General features: G+C 44.2%; 1 protein-coding gene across 1 annotated transcript; it reads right to left on the bottom strand.

The window, feature by feature from the left end:
* Positions 1–11,187: 11,187 nt before the first annotated feature.
* Positions 11,188–12,991, bottom strand: LOC137318161 (probable G-protein coupled receptor 139). Its single transcript, XM_067981121.1, has 2 exons — positions 12,922–12,991; positions 11,188–12,089 (listed from the first exon to the last, which is right to left on the bottom strand). Exons 1-2 carry the CDS (start codon positions 12,989–12,991, stop codon positions 11,188–11,190), a joined length of 972 nt encoding a protein of 323 aa, XP_067837222.1.
* Between the last annotated feature and the right edge of the window lie 2,497 nt (positions 12,992–15,488).

Here is a 15,488-nt window from a genome sequence, read left to right as displayed (position 1 = left end):
TTAATTTATCTTCTAACTCCTTAAATTCACCTTGCAGGACCCCATCCCTTTTTAAAATATGTCGTTGGTACCAATATGGACCACGACTACTGGCTGTTCACCCTCCCCCTCCAGAATGCCCTGCAGCCGCTCCGTGACATCCTTGACCCTCGCACCAGGGAGACAACATACCATCCTGGAGTCACGTTTGCGGCCGCAGAAACGCCTATCTGTTCCCCTTACAATTGAATCCCCCATCACTATAGCCCTGCCACTCTTCTTCCTCCCCTCCTGTGCAGCAGAGCCACCCGTGGTGCCACGACCTTGGCTCTTGCTGCTTTTCCCTGATAAGCCATCTCCCCCAACAGTATCCAAAGCAGAATATCTGTTTGAGAGGGAGATGGCCCCTGGAGACTCCTGCTCTACCTGCCTAGTCCTTTTACTCTGCCTGGCGGTCACCCATTTCCTTTCTGCCTGCGTAGTCATTACCTGCGGTGTGACCACCTCACTGAACGTGCTATCCACGATAGTCTCAACATCGCGGATGCTCCACAGTGAATCCACCCGCAGCTCCAGCTCCTACTCTCTCAAGGCACCCCACTTTCCCCCGTGCCCTGATGAACTCTTCTATCTGCTTCCCCCTGCACTGTCTGCCAGTCGCTGTGGATTGCACGTCTACCAGCGGTGTGCTGGAGGAATGTAGGTCTGATGAGCCTTTGGCCTGTGACTTGCCGACTCTTATGGCCATCTGTCTCTGGAGCAGGGATGCTTCTGCCTGCATTCTAGGATTGAGATCCTAAGCTGCTTCGTGCAGTGTTCCGTGTGTAGCTGACAACATGCCTGTTGCTGTAAAGATGTGTGATATTTACTCGGCAGCTGATTCAATATCGCGCATTCTGCACTATTGCCCACAGATAGACTTAACCCCTGTGAACTGCAATAAGAATATCATTGGGAATCCGTCAACGCTTCAAACATGCAGCAACAACAGTGAGATTGTCTATGGTGGGTCTTGAAGCGCAACCCTTTTATCGAACTGGAGCACTCAGTAATAAATTCAGCTTTTATAATATCCGGCATTAGTTCCAGTCTATTAACCAGGAAGTAGCGATATTCCAGTTCAGCGCAATACTGGACCGCAAATGGGGCAATGACGCACCTCAGCCCATGAAATTTGTCCATTCAAGTTAAGGAATGGGAAATCAGATCGAACATTATGCATTCTGGGCTCTCCCGGGACAACTGAAGTGAACATCCTCCCCACTCATTTTGTAATTCTGTGGAATATTTATAAAGATTCAAACATTGTTTGCAACGTGAAAATTGTATTCGTGTATCCCGGCTGTTGACCCTACTCGAGTATTTTGGTGGTGATCCTGCACTACCGTTATCGGCACAGATCCTTCTCGAAAATTACTGATCTTCACAAAACGCTTGCATTTCTGCAAGGCGATCTTCATACTGCAGTACTGCTGATGACCACATACTTGCAGTGGAGCTCCGAGCGATGTTCTTTAATGAACTGGTGGTGATCCTCCTCTTGTATTGTTGGTGGTGATTCGACTCCTGCGGTCCTGGCGGTGATCCTACTCTTGTATTTTGGTGGTGATGCGACTCCTGGAGTACTGGCGGTGGCTGCCGTCTGACATTAATAATAAAGGTTTTATTCTGACAGCCTTTGCCGGTCACAATACTCTGATAGAAGCTCTAATAATCTCCTCTTGCATGGTTTGTGTTCAGATTACTCTTTCATTGGTCGTGGTGAAGATAACGTCACAGTTCTGTTGCAGTATTATTGACGACCCTATTCTTACAGTAAAGGTGGTGCCTCCAATCTCGCTGTCGCTGTGGTCACTGTACTCTTCCAATCTTAGTGATAACCTTGCTTTTACAGTGTGGGCGGTGAGCCCAACTTACAACACTCTCGGTTGCCTTATTTTTGCAAACTGCTGTTGATTCTATTAATACAGGTGGTATCAGTACACATGCACCATTGGTGGGGACCCTAACATTGCAGTACTGATGGCAAATGAAATTTGCAGTATCCTTGGTGACAACATACTTGCAGCATTGATAGAGACCCAACGGTGAAATTAATTGTGCTCACCCTAGTCTTGCAGTAATAATACCCACACTACTGCAAATGTAACGGCAGTGACCCTGCTCCAGAGATAAAAGTGGTGATCTTACGTTCGCAGCGCAGCTGGTGACTCTACTCCCAGTCATGTCTTATCATGTCCAGCTTGCAGCCATGTCCCGATTTGCAGTCTGGTGCTCAGCTATAATTGGAATAAAATGTCCGCATTGTCCAGTTAAGTTTTGAAACTACATTTAGCGACCATCTTTTCTGACTCATTTAATCGTGCGGCCGCATAAATAACATGGGGGAATCTCTCTTGGTGCTTCCCAAGCCTAACTCCATTGGGGTTACTGCAGCCCCTGTGCCTGGCACGGCTTACTGTCACTTGCTGAGCGGTTTGGACTTTCAGTTCAATTCCCACAATGCCCGAGTGATTCAGGCTTTGCACTCAAGGCCACATCTGCAACCAGTGTCTGTTCTACCAGCCTCGATGTACATCAGGAGTGAATATCTGAGAAACACTGACTCGGCCTGATTCCTCCCAGTATCGACGTTGGAAGCTGACTTGGGAAATGGCTCGGGTCACGTTTCTTCATTTTTTGTTCATTTCTTCATTTATTCGAAACGTCTCTTGATCATCAGGAATTCGTACAATTAAGGTTCCGTGACGTTGAAGATGAACGAACAGTCTGATATATATATGGAACCTTCCCTTCCATTGAAGCACATGGGATTAAAGGGACAGTGGTTTTTGGGACCACTGTTCTTTCTGATTTATATTAATGACCTGGACTTGGGTGTCGAGGGAATAATTTCAAAGTTTGCAGATGACACAGATGAGGATAACCTCAGTCTGCAGGACGATATGGATGGGTTGGTCAGATGGGCGGAACAGTGGCAAATGGAATTTAACCCGGAAAAGTGCGAGGTGATGCACTTTGGAGGGACTAACAAGGCAAGGGAATACACAATGAATGGGAGGACCCTAGGCAAGACAGAGGGTCAGAGGGATCTTGGTGTGCAAGTTCACAGATCCCTGAAGGCGGCGGAACAGGTAGATAAGGTGGTAAAGAAGGCATATGGGATACTTGCCTTTATTAGCCAAGGCATAGAATATAAGAGCAAGGAGGTTATGATGGAGCTGTATAAAACACTGGTTAGGCCACAGCTGGAGTACTGTGTGCAGTTCTGGTCGCCGCACTACAGGAAGGATGTGATCGCTTTGGAGAGGGTGCAGAGGAGATTCACCAGGATGTTACCAGGGCTGGAGCGCTTCAACTATGAAGAGAGACTGGGAAGATTGGGTTTGTTTTCCTTGGAGCAGAGGAGGCTGAGGGGGGACATGATTGAGGTGTACAAAATTATGAGGGGCACAGATAGGATGGATACTAAGGAGCTTTTTCCCTTCGTTGAGGGTTCTATAACAAGGGGGCATAGATTCAAGGTAAAAGGCGGGAGGTTCAGAGGGGATTTGAGAAATAACCTTTTCACCCAGAGGGTGGTTGGAGTCTGGAACTCACTGCCTGAAAGGGTTGTGGAGGCAGGAACCCTCACAACATTCAAGAAGCATTTGGATGAGCACTTGAAATGCCATAGCATACAAGGCTACGGACCAAATGCTGGAATATGGGATTAGATTAGACTGGGCTTGATGGCCGTCGCGGACACGATGGGCCGAAGGGCCTCTATCCGTGCTGTATAACTCTATGACTCTATGACTCTATGACACGAAAATCTGAAATGCAGCAAACATTCAGGAGGACAGTAAAAGCCTTCAGGAGGATGTAGACAGATTGTTGAAATGGGCAGACACATGGCAGATGAAATTTAAGGTATGGAAGTGTGAAGTGATTCACTTTGGTAGGAAGAATGAGGAGAGGCAATATAAACTAAATTTTACACTCTTAATGGTGCCGCAACAACAGACAGATCTGGGGTGTACGTACAAATGTCCTTGAAGGGGGCAGGAGAAGATTTTTTTTTATTTGTTCATGGGATGTGGGCGTCGCTGGCAAGCCCATCATTTATTGCAAATAACTAATTGCCCTTGAGAAGGTGGTGGTGAGCCGCCTTCTTGAACCGCTGCAGTCCGTATGGTGAAGGTTCTCCCACAGTGCTGTTAGGAAGGGAGTTCCAGGATTTTGATCCAGCGACGATTAAGGAACGACGATATATTTCCAAGTAGGGATGGTGTGTGACTTGGAGGTGAACGTGCAGGTGGTGTTATTCCCATGTGCTTGCTGCCCTTCACCTTCTAGGTGTTGAGGTCGCGGGTTTGGGAGGTGTTGTCGAAGAAGCCTTGGCCAGTTGCTGGATTGCATCCTGTAGATGGTACACACTGCAGCCACAGTGCGCCGGTGGTGAAGGGAGTGAATGTTTAGTGTGGTGAATTGGGTGTCAATCAAGCGGGCTGCTTTGCCCTGGATGGTGTCGAGCATTTTGAGTGTTGTTGGAGATGAACTCATCCAGGCAAATGGAGAGTATTCCATCACACTCCTGACTTGCGCCTTGTTGATGGTGGAAAGGCTTTGGGGAGTCAGGAGGTGAGTCACTCGCCACAGTATACCCAGCCTCTGACCTGCTCTTTTAGCCACAGTTATTATCTGGCTGGTCCAGTTCAGTTTCTGGTCAAAGGTGACCCCTAGGATGTTGATGGTGGGGAATTCGGCGATGGTAACGCCATTGAATGTCAAATGGAGATGGTCATTGCCTGGCATTTGTCTGGCGCAAATGTTACTTGCCACTTAACAGCCCAAGCCTGGATGTTGTCCAGATCGAGCTGCATGAGGCCACGGACTGCTTCATTAACTGAGGGGTTGTGAATGGAACTGAACACTATGCGATCATCAGCGAACGTCCCCATTTCTGACCTTATGATGGAGGGACGTTCATTGATGAAGCAGGTGACGATGGTTGGGCCTATGACACTACCCTGAGGAGCTCCTGCAGCAATGCCCTTTGGCTGAGATGATTGGCCTCCAACAACCACTATTATCTTCCTTTGTGGTAGGTATGACTCCAGCTATTGGAGAGTTTTCCCCCTGATTCTCATTGACTTCAATTATACCAGGGTTCCTTGGTGCCGCAATCGGTCAAATGCTTCCTTGATGTCAAGGGCAGTCGCTCTCACCTCACCTCTGGAATTCAGCCCTTTTGTCCATGTTTGGACCAAGGCTGTAATGAGGTCTGGAGTCCAGTGGTCCTGACACCCCATAGCCTTTCCAACATCTCCAATGCACAAGTTTGGAATGAGATGGATTACTCTCCTTTTGCCTGAGTGAGTGCATTTCTAGCAACTCTGAAGAAGCTCTACACCATCCAGGACAAAGCAGCCCTCTCGATTGTCACCCCACGCACCACCCTGAATATTTACTTCCTTCACCAGCAGCGCACCATGGCTGCAGTGTGTACCACCTACTGGATGCACTGCAGAAACTCGCCAAGACTCCTTCCACAGCACCTCCCAAACCCTCGACCTCTACCACCTAGAAGGACAACGGTAGCAGGCACATGGGAACAAAACCAACTGCAAGTTCCCGTCCAAGTCACACACCATCCCGACTTGGAAATATAGATCCATTCCTTCATTGTCACTGGGTCAAAATCCTGGAACTCCCTACCGAACAGCACTGTGGGAGAACCTTCACCACACGGAATGCAGTGGTTCAAGAAGGCGGCTCACCACCACCTTCTCAAGCTCAATTAGAGATGAGCAATAAATGCCGGCCTTGCCAGCGACGCCCACATCCTATCAAAAAATAAAAAATAAATAAAAATGAACAAGTGGCTCGGGTAGTCATCCCGAGATTATTGCCCGTGTGGTCCTAGCTCCTGATGCTCCCTTACCTGGACCTCCTCCCTGTTCTTTCCTCTGTCATTGGTCCCGACATGCCCCACAGCAACTGGATCTTATCCTTTCCTTTCCAAGTTCCTCTCCAGTTGCAGTGAGGTGTCGTTTACCCTGGCACCAGGGAGGGAACACACCTCATGGTGTCTCGGTCATGACTGCAGAGGATGCTATCTAGACCCCTAATTATCCAATCCCCTATTGCTGAACGTTACAAATTCTATTTTGAACACCACCACTCGCCACACCGCCCCCCACCCCGCCCGCCTCACCGCCCTGTACTGCCTCCTGCTCCACTTTGCCATGGTTAGCATTCAGCGCATCCTTCCTGCAACCTTCATCCTTATCCTCACAGGCAGAAAGTTCGTTGTACCTGTTAGAAAGAATCAGTGTCTGCTGGACTTGCTTCTCTACCTCCGCTAGATTCCCCCTACCCTGCTGACTGACAGTCACACTCACCCCTCCCTACACCTGTACTTTCCACAGAGCTGTGACCGTACTGTGGAGAAACCTATCCAGAAATTCCTTCACCTTCCATACGTGTCAGAGTATCTCTAACTCGCAGTCCAGCTCAATGATTCTGAGCTGGAGTGTTTCAAGGCAGAGATATCACAGTCAGGAGTAGTTGTCCGGTACAGTCTCCCTGTTCACAATTTCCCACAATCTGCAGTTCCGACATATGGCCTGTGCTGTTATTTCTAATCGTTCTTTATTTATTCATTGTTAGCCATCATTTATTTCTAGAGCTAATAGATTCATTTGAGATCGACATTATAATTAGTCGATGAATGTACTTTGATTTCACATTGGTTAGTAATCAATTACACTGGTTATTAATTAATTATTTGCTTAACATTGCTTAAGATATTTAATCAAGGATAAGCAACTATATAGTTAAAGTAGATTGCGGATGATAAATTAACAGTTCGCTGAGATTAATTGGGCTCCGCCGCTCCTTCCGTTGAATTCACTAGGACGTCAATTTTCTCGAATATGTGAAGGGTATGGGCCGCACCAGTGATGCTACTCTCCGAATTAGAAATAGAGGGCAGGCAAATTAAGGGAACACAGTAAATGTATGATTAGAAATTGTATGTGGGGGAATACAGTAACTGTTTAATTAGAAATAGAGGGCAGTCAAATTAAGGGAACACAGTAACAGTTCAATTAGCAATAGAGGACAGGATAATATAAGGGGAACACAGTAACTGTTTAATTAGAATTAGAGGACAGGATAATATAAGGGGAACACAGTAACTGTTTAGAATTCGAGGATGGGATATTATAAGGGGAACACAGTAACTGTTTAATTAGAATTAGAGGACAGGATAATATAAGCGGAAAACAGCAACTCATTAACTTGAAATGGAGGATAGCAGAAGAATATAAGAGGAACACAGCAAATGTTTAGTTTGAAGTGGAGGTTTGGACCACATAAGGAGAAGAGAGTAACTGTTTAATTAGATATAGAGGATAGAATAATATAAGACGAACACAGTAACTCTTTAATTTGAAGTAGAGGATAGGATAATATAACGGTTCACAACAATTCTTTAATTAGAAATAGAGGAAAGGCTAATATAAGGGGAGCACAGTAACTCTTTAATTTGAAATAGATGACACGATAATATAAGGAGAATAGAGTAACTCCTTAATTTGAAATAGATGAATTGTTAATTAATGTGAATACATCAACTGTGTAATCAAAAATAGAAGACAAGGCAATTCAGGGGAACACACTAACTCTTCAATTCGAAATTGAGGACAGGAGAATTTAGAGGAACACAATATCTGTTTAATTAGAAATAGTTAACGGGGTAATTTCAGGGAACACAGTAACATTTCAATTAGAAATAGAGAAGAGGGGAAATTAGAGGAACAATACAACTGATAAATAAAAAATAGAGGACAGGAAAATTGAAGAAAATATAGTAACTGTTTAATTACAAACAAGGAGCCGCGAAAGGCAGTAATCATTAACGTAGGAGTCAGGGGAAGGCTTTGTTTTCTATTTTATCGTTGGTTCCTTACACATAGCTTTCTCACGATGATAACTCGTTGCAGATGCATCGCTGACTGATGGAATTTAAATCTCAGCCTGATGCCTGACTCCTGTCTTCAATATTGTTGGCTGTCAGAATGCAGTTAAATAAGAATGTGCCTATTACACAGAAGTGCCCGCAACTCATCACCACTTCCTCCAAAAGCTGGACGCCAGCCGGATTGGCAGAGCCTGGGATGCACGGGGACCTGCAATTATGTGAAGTTTGGCTTTTGGAGAAACTCAGATGATTGTCGAAGGTGAGATAGTGACGGATAAAGTGGGCACCTAGTCACAATTAATAAATTAAGCCCAATATAATTAAAGTATAAAGGTTATTGTTAGTGTAAGGTTTTAGACAAGGCTCTTTCAAATTGAAGTGAGGTGTCATAGGTTTATTGAACACAGAGAACATCCAATAGTGCTTAAACCTACACTTAAATCATAGTGATTAGAAACACACCTGTTGGTTGGGGCATCAAACGTGTTCCAGTTCTGAGCTTATTCTCTTAGGTCTTTATGAATACGAATTTTCATCACAACTTGCCACTTTTTGCACATTTTCTAACTCCCTGTCCGTGTCAATCTACACAATTCTCCATTACATAGTCATATAACTGTTACAATACAAATCCACATATGGAGAATTGAATTGACTTTTCCTTTATCCTCTACCTAAACTTTTCCGCCTTCGACCAATCTCTCCTCCTTTAAGACGTTCCTTCAAACCTACATCTTTGACCAAGCTTTTGCTCACCTGTCCTAATACCTCCTAATGTTACTCGGTGATAATCTTTGTTTGCGAACGCTCCTGTGAAGCGCCTTCTGCCGTTTTATTACATTAAAGGCGCGATATAATTGCAAGTTGTTGCTGATGTTTTTGAAGTTGTTTTTCAAGAACGATATTTTCCCTTACCTAACAACCTCTTTTCCTGTTCGGCTCACACCGAAAATTCACTTAGTTCGTTATCTTATCAACAACTTCACTCTTGATCTATTTAATTGCAATTCGACCAAGTGAAATCTATAAATATAAGTCTGCCTTTCTTTCTGTATGATTTGTGCGAATTAAAATGCATGAAGAATGTCCAGAATCTTTCCTTTTGCAGAACTACCTGCTTTCCCACACTGTTATCAAATCATTAATGTTCTCTGAAACTGATCAATCAGCATGTAATTGCATGTCTTTAATTAAATCTCTGACTACTTCATCCTGAAACTGACCATTGCTGCAGGGTCAGCCCTGGCCCAACAGCCCAGTGGGACTTGAAATTGACTTATACTTCGATGTTTAACAGGCAAAGGCTAATATTAAGATTACTACGATATTAATTTAATCCAATACAGTAAAACATTATCAGATCTCATGACAGTCTGATTCACCTTTTCATAGAGCACCCCCTTTGTTGGCATTCGAGTATTTAAGGTCAACAGTGAACAATATCTCATCACCATTATTTATCCATCTCGATCTATTGTATTGCGCAGGTCTCTGCCCACTGATTTTATATATGTGTCCAGAGCCTCATTACCCATTGTTTTCAGGAGACTGACCATGCCTTGGGTCCGTTCTTCAGTGCATTTTCATCATGCATGTCGAAAGCTGGTTGTTTCATGTGTAACACGTCACTTCTGTACACACAGCGATATCCCAGGATCATGCAGCACGAGACATCCGATACAAGCCATTCCTGCCCTTTCTGGCTCTCTCTTAATAGATCGTGGGGTCTGGAGGTGTTTGATTAGAATGTCCCCCTGCACGGTCCCGATGTTTCGGGTGGTGGCCAAACATCAAATACATTCTTCCCATATAAGCAAGGACTCAACTATCTCGAAGAGAAAGATATCAATTAACTATCTTAACTCCACTTTCCTGACTTTCACTGGACTGCATATTGATACCAGATTGATATCTATTAGCGAGTCGTGCCCGTGTGATTTCGGTTAAGAAGGGATGCTACAGCATTGATAGAAACAGACTGCTTCCATCAGTTGAGGGATCAAGAACTAACGGCCAAAGATGAAAGAATACATTGAAGAGATTTAGAACTGAGGGTAGGAGAAACATCGACATGGAGATTTGGGAGGTTGCCGAATTCATGGAAGCAGAAATTCGATCAATATTCAAGATTAAATTGGACAGATAGATAAGGAAAAATAGGTTGAAGGGATGTTGAGGTAGAGTGGGTAAAGTAATTGGAACTATTTACTCAGTTGGAAGGTAAACGCCAACACGGCATTTATGTCTTGCTTTTCATGACCTCAGGACGTCCCAAAGCACAGGCACGATGGGCCGTATTGCCTCCGACTGTCCTTTAAGATTCCACGTTTCTGTGATTCTAAGGACAATGGCAATCTTCGAGAGGGCATTGACAGACTGGTGAAATGGGCAGACACGTGACCGATAGAATTTAATGCAGAGACGTCTGAGGTGATGTATTTTGGAAGGAAGAATGAGGGGAGGCAATATAAACTGAATGGGACAATTTTAAAGGGCGTGCAGGAAAAGAGATAACTGGGGCTTTACGTACAGAAATCTTTGAAGGTGGCGGGACAAGTTGATGAGGCTGTTAATAAATTACTCGGGACATTGGACTTCATAAAAAGAGGCATAGATTACAAAAACAAGGAAGTTATGCAAAGCCTTTATAAATATATCGTTAGGCCTCAGCTGGGGTATTCTGTTCAGTTCTGGGCACCACACTATAGGAAGGATGTCACGGCCTTAGAGAAGGTGCAGAGGCGATTCACTTGAATGGTACCAGGGATGAGGGACTTCAGTTATGTGGGGATACTGGAGAAGCTGGGATTGTTCTACTTCGAACAGAGAAGGATAAGGCGGGATTTAATAGAGGTGTTCAAAATGATGATGGATTTGAAAGAGTTTATTGGCAGAAACTGGATATATTAGGAGAAGGATTCTTAACCAGAGGACACCGATTTAAGAACATTTGTAAAAGAAGCAGTTGGAAGATGAGGATTTTTTGAAGCCGCGAGTTGTTCTGATCTGGAATGCACTGCCTGAAAGGGTGGCGGATGGAGATTCAATCTTAGCTTTCAAAGGGCATTTGGATAAATACTTGGAAAGTGAAAAAATGCAGAGAAATTGGGAAAGAACATAAGAGTGGAACTAATTGGATCGGTCTTTCAAGAACAAGCAGAGTCATGATGGATTGCAAGATTCTATAATTCTATATTTGAGCTTTAGTTAGGAGAGGAAGCTTAGGTTAGATTTTTCATTCATTTCACCAGTATCAGAATAAACGTCCAAGGAAATGTCATCACCTTCTTCAGTTCTTCCCTGAATTTCGTTTGGGTAGCTGCATAAATACACGTGTTTGTACAGGAACTCAAATACATGAGCAGATATCCGGTTTCAGTGCTGATAAACGCAAGGGTTTCATAATCGCCTAGATAATGCACGGTGTTTGTCAGTTTGGTAGCTATAAAGCTCACTGCAGCTGTCAGCCACAACAGTATAAAACAGCCCGAAACCGTGAAGAGTAAAACTATGGATTTCCTTCGGTTCTCCATTTCTGGATCGCTCCGATTCTGAGTGCTGTGGCCGCGGATTCCCCTCCGGGCTCTACTGACTACGACAATACGTCTGACTGTCAAACAATTGAACAGTAATATCAAAGCAAAAGGAAGCCATGGAATTAAAATACTTTGTAACCAAGAGTAGACGACGCCTGCAGGCTTTGAAAAAAAGTCCACTCTGGAGCGGCAACCCCAGTGAACATTGTTAATGATTCGTTCAGGTTCATATGCAAAGCAAAAGGGGATGTTCTTTAAACAGAACAGGGCAGTGACGGTTGTTAAAACCGCAGCCGCAGTTCTCACTGTGCAATATTTTGTTTTAAACTTATGATAACATATAGCTACAAATCGGTCAAATGTGAACACGACTGTAAACCATACCGACATATCCAGAGTAGCAAGATTCATGTAATTAATGAACTTACAAACGGCAGTGTAGGACAGGAATGAATATGGAAAGTGATAACTGAAAATGTGATATACTATTACATTGACGATGATGACCAGCAGATCTGCTGTTGCCATGGCTACCATGTAGACAGAAATACATTTGGAAAGGCCGCAATTTCCTCTGGAGAGAATCACGATTGTCACCAGGTTCGCTGTAAGAAAGAGGAACAAGAGGAAATTACCGGGGACACTCAGATATATGTCAGAGCATATTGTGGAGAAATATTTAGATGTGTCCCTGCGTGGGTTATGTGCACGGATTCTTTTTTTAATATAGGCGAACAGTGACAACAGTTTGTTTAAAAGGAATATATAATGGAACAATAGAGGGACCAAAAACCCGCCGCCCTTCCAGTATCCTTCAGTCAGACATCGTCAAGTACTAAATATCATTTCATATCAATTAATGGAAAGATATGAATTCAAATAAAACATTCAGCTGAGGCAAAGTCATTCAATTCAGGTCGAGACTGAGTTTTTTCTATTCATATTCGGCCCAAGGGAGCTGCTCGGTACCAGAGCTGGAGCTGGTGGAACCGCGAAGGTTTTTTTTGCAGCCGAGGGGAGGAGAGCAGCTCCCTGAACGGCAATTATTTCTGAAATTATCTTTCAAAGGCCCTTGTTGAGTGCAGGTAGCTGCAGACCGATGAATTATCAACTTAAAGTGAGCCGGGAACAAAGGTACAAATAAATCGATGTCCATGGACATTAAACAACACGTTCTTTAATGATCCATGTATTGTTAATGGGGCCGGGGTATCAGTCTCGCCCTCCCTCGGTATGATGAAGAAAGTTGATCGCTCGTTGCCCACAATCTATCGACCAGAGCAGAGCCTCACCTGCCTTGAACACCGGTAAAATTCCTATTGATATTCACCAACTTATCCAGGTGGATAAGTGACTACAATGAGAACAATCTCTGAATCTCTTTCATTAACAGTGAGATAGTCAACAGCTATTAAACAACAGGAGTCATTGACTCACCGGGAACACCAAAAGCCGCGAGAATAGGGTAATAGGTATCCTTTATCTGTAAAATTATTGGAAGTTCCATTTTTTTGAATAATGGATGACTTCTGTTCGGCTTCACGGTTCCGATTGGATTGTATCTGAGATCCGGAAATATTCCCCCTTTATAGAACAATCGGTGTCAGGTGAGAAAATCAGATTGCACAATAATTGGCGTTAGTTACAGTCACTTAACAAACAAGGCACGATTTTCGCTTCTGTGCGTTGGGAAGTCAATGGGGAAATTGCACATCTCCGTCTGTGAAACTCCGTCGAATAAAATCAATGAGCAGAAAGGAATCCCAGATAAAATGCCCTGTGCGCATGCTCAGTGAAACCAAAATGGAGCATTCGTCCCAGACTCGACGTTCGGTTCTTGAGGCATCCAATAATTCGGTGAAGCCTTCGATCATTCATTGCATATTGCAATTTGTTTTGTACTGTGATTATGACTGGTGATGATTCGGCACTAACATTGCTGATGGTGATCGTACTGTAACATTACTGATGGTGACCCCACCCTAACATTACTGGTGGTGATCGTACTGTAACATTACTGATGGTGACCCCACCCTAACATTACTGGTGGTGATCGTACTGTAACATTACTGATGGTGACCCCACCCTAACATTACTGGTGGTGATCGTCCTGTAACATTACTGATGGTGACCCCACCCTAACATTACTGAAGGTGATCGTACTGTAACATTACTGATGGTGACCCCACCCTAACATTACTGGTGGTGATCGTCCTGTAACATTACTGATGGTGACCCCAACCTAACATTACTGAAGGTGATCGTCCTGTAACATTACTGATGGTGACCCCACCCTAACATTACTGAAGGTGATCGTACTGTAACATTACTGATGGTGACCCCACCCTAACATTACTGAAGGTGATCGTCCTGTAACATTACTGATGGTGACCCCACCCTAACATTACTGATGGTGTTCCTATCCAAAAAATTACTGATGGTGATCCAAACCTAACATTACGGATGGTGACCCGACAATAACAATACTGGTAATGACCCGACACTAACATAACTGGTTATGACTCTGCTCTAACGTCACTGATAGTGATCCTACCCTAACATTGCTGATAGTGACCCGACCCTAACATTACTGATGGTGATCCTACCCAAAAAAATACTGATGGTGACCCTACCCTAACATTAATAATGGCGACCCGACAATAACATTACTGGTGGACACTCCACTCGAAAGTGACTGGTGGTGACACTACATTACTGATGGTGACCCCACTCTCACATTAATGATGGTGACTCCACCCTAACATTACTGATGGTGACCCCACTCTGACATTACTGATGGTGACTCCACCCTAACATTACTGATGGTGACCCTACTCTGACATTACTGATGGTGACTCCACCCTAACATTACTGATGGTGACCCTACTCTGACATTACTGATGGTGACCCGACCCTAACATTACTGTTGGCCACTCCACTCGAATGTGACCGGTGGTGACCCTACCCTAACATTACTGTTGGCCACTCCACTCGAAAGTGACCGGTGGTGACCCTACCCTAACATTACTGGTGGTGACCCAACTCGAACATTACTGATGGTGACTCCACTCTAACATTACTGATGGTGACCCTACAATAACATTACTGATTGAGACCCTACCCTATCAACAATGATGGTGGCCCTAGTCTGACATTACTGATGGTGACTCCACCCTAACATTACTGATGGTGACCCTACAATAGCATTATTGATGGTGGCCCTACCATAACACCGCTGATGGTGGCCCTACTCTAACATTACTCATGGTGACCCTACAACAACATTACTGGTGGACACTCCACTCGAACGTGACTGGTTATGACCCTACTCTAACATTACTGGTGGTGACCATACTCGAAGAATACTGGTGATGAACATACTCTAACATTAATAGTGGTGACGCTCGTCCAACTTTGCTCATACATCATACGAACATACGAATTAGGAGAAGGAGTCGACCATTCGGCCCCTCGAGCCTGCTCTGTCATTTGATATATTAAATGGGAGACCCCTAATTTTTAAACTGTGGCCACTAGTTCTAGTCTCTCCCACAAGGGCAAACATCCTCTCAGCATTTACCCCTACATGTCCCCTCACGATTTTATATGTTTCATTGAGATCACCTCTCATTCTTCTAAACTCCAGTGTACACAGGCCCAACTTGTCCAACCTTTAATCATACGATAACCCCCTCGTCCCAGGAATCAGTCCATTGAACCTTCCCTGAGCCACCTCCAAAGCAATTATGTGCTTTCTTAAATAAGGAGACAAAACTGCACAGAGTATTCTAGAATGTGGTCTCACCAATGTCCTGTAGCAAAAGATCTCTACTTTTTATTCCATTCCCCTTGCAATAAATGACAACATTCCATTTGTCTTCCTAATCACTTGCTGTACCTGCATACTAACTTGTTGTGATTCATGTACTAGGGCACCCAGATCCCTCTGTACCTCAGAGTTCTGCAATCTCTCTCCATTTAAATAATATGCTGCTTTTCTATTC

This window comes from Heptranchias perlo, unplaced genomic scaffold, assembly GCF_035084215.1.
Source record: "Heptranchias perlo isolate sHepPer1 unplaced genomic scaffold, sHepPer1.hap1 HAP1_SCAFFOLD_66, whole genome shotgun sequence".
In the NCBI taxonomy this organism is placed as follows: domain Eukaryota; kingdom Metazoa; phylum Chordata; class Chondrichthyes; order Hexanchiformes; family Hexanchidae; genus Heptranchias; species Heptranchias perlo.
This window is presented reverse-complemented; position numbering and strand designations above follow the sequence as displayed.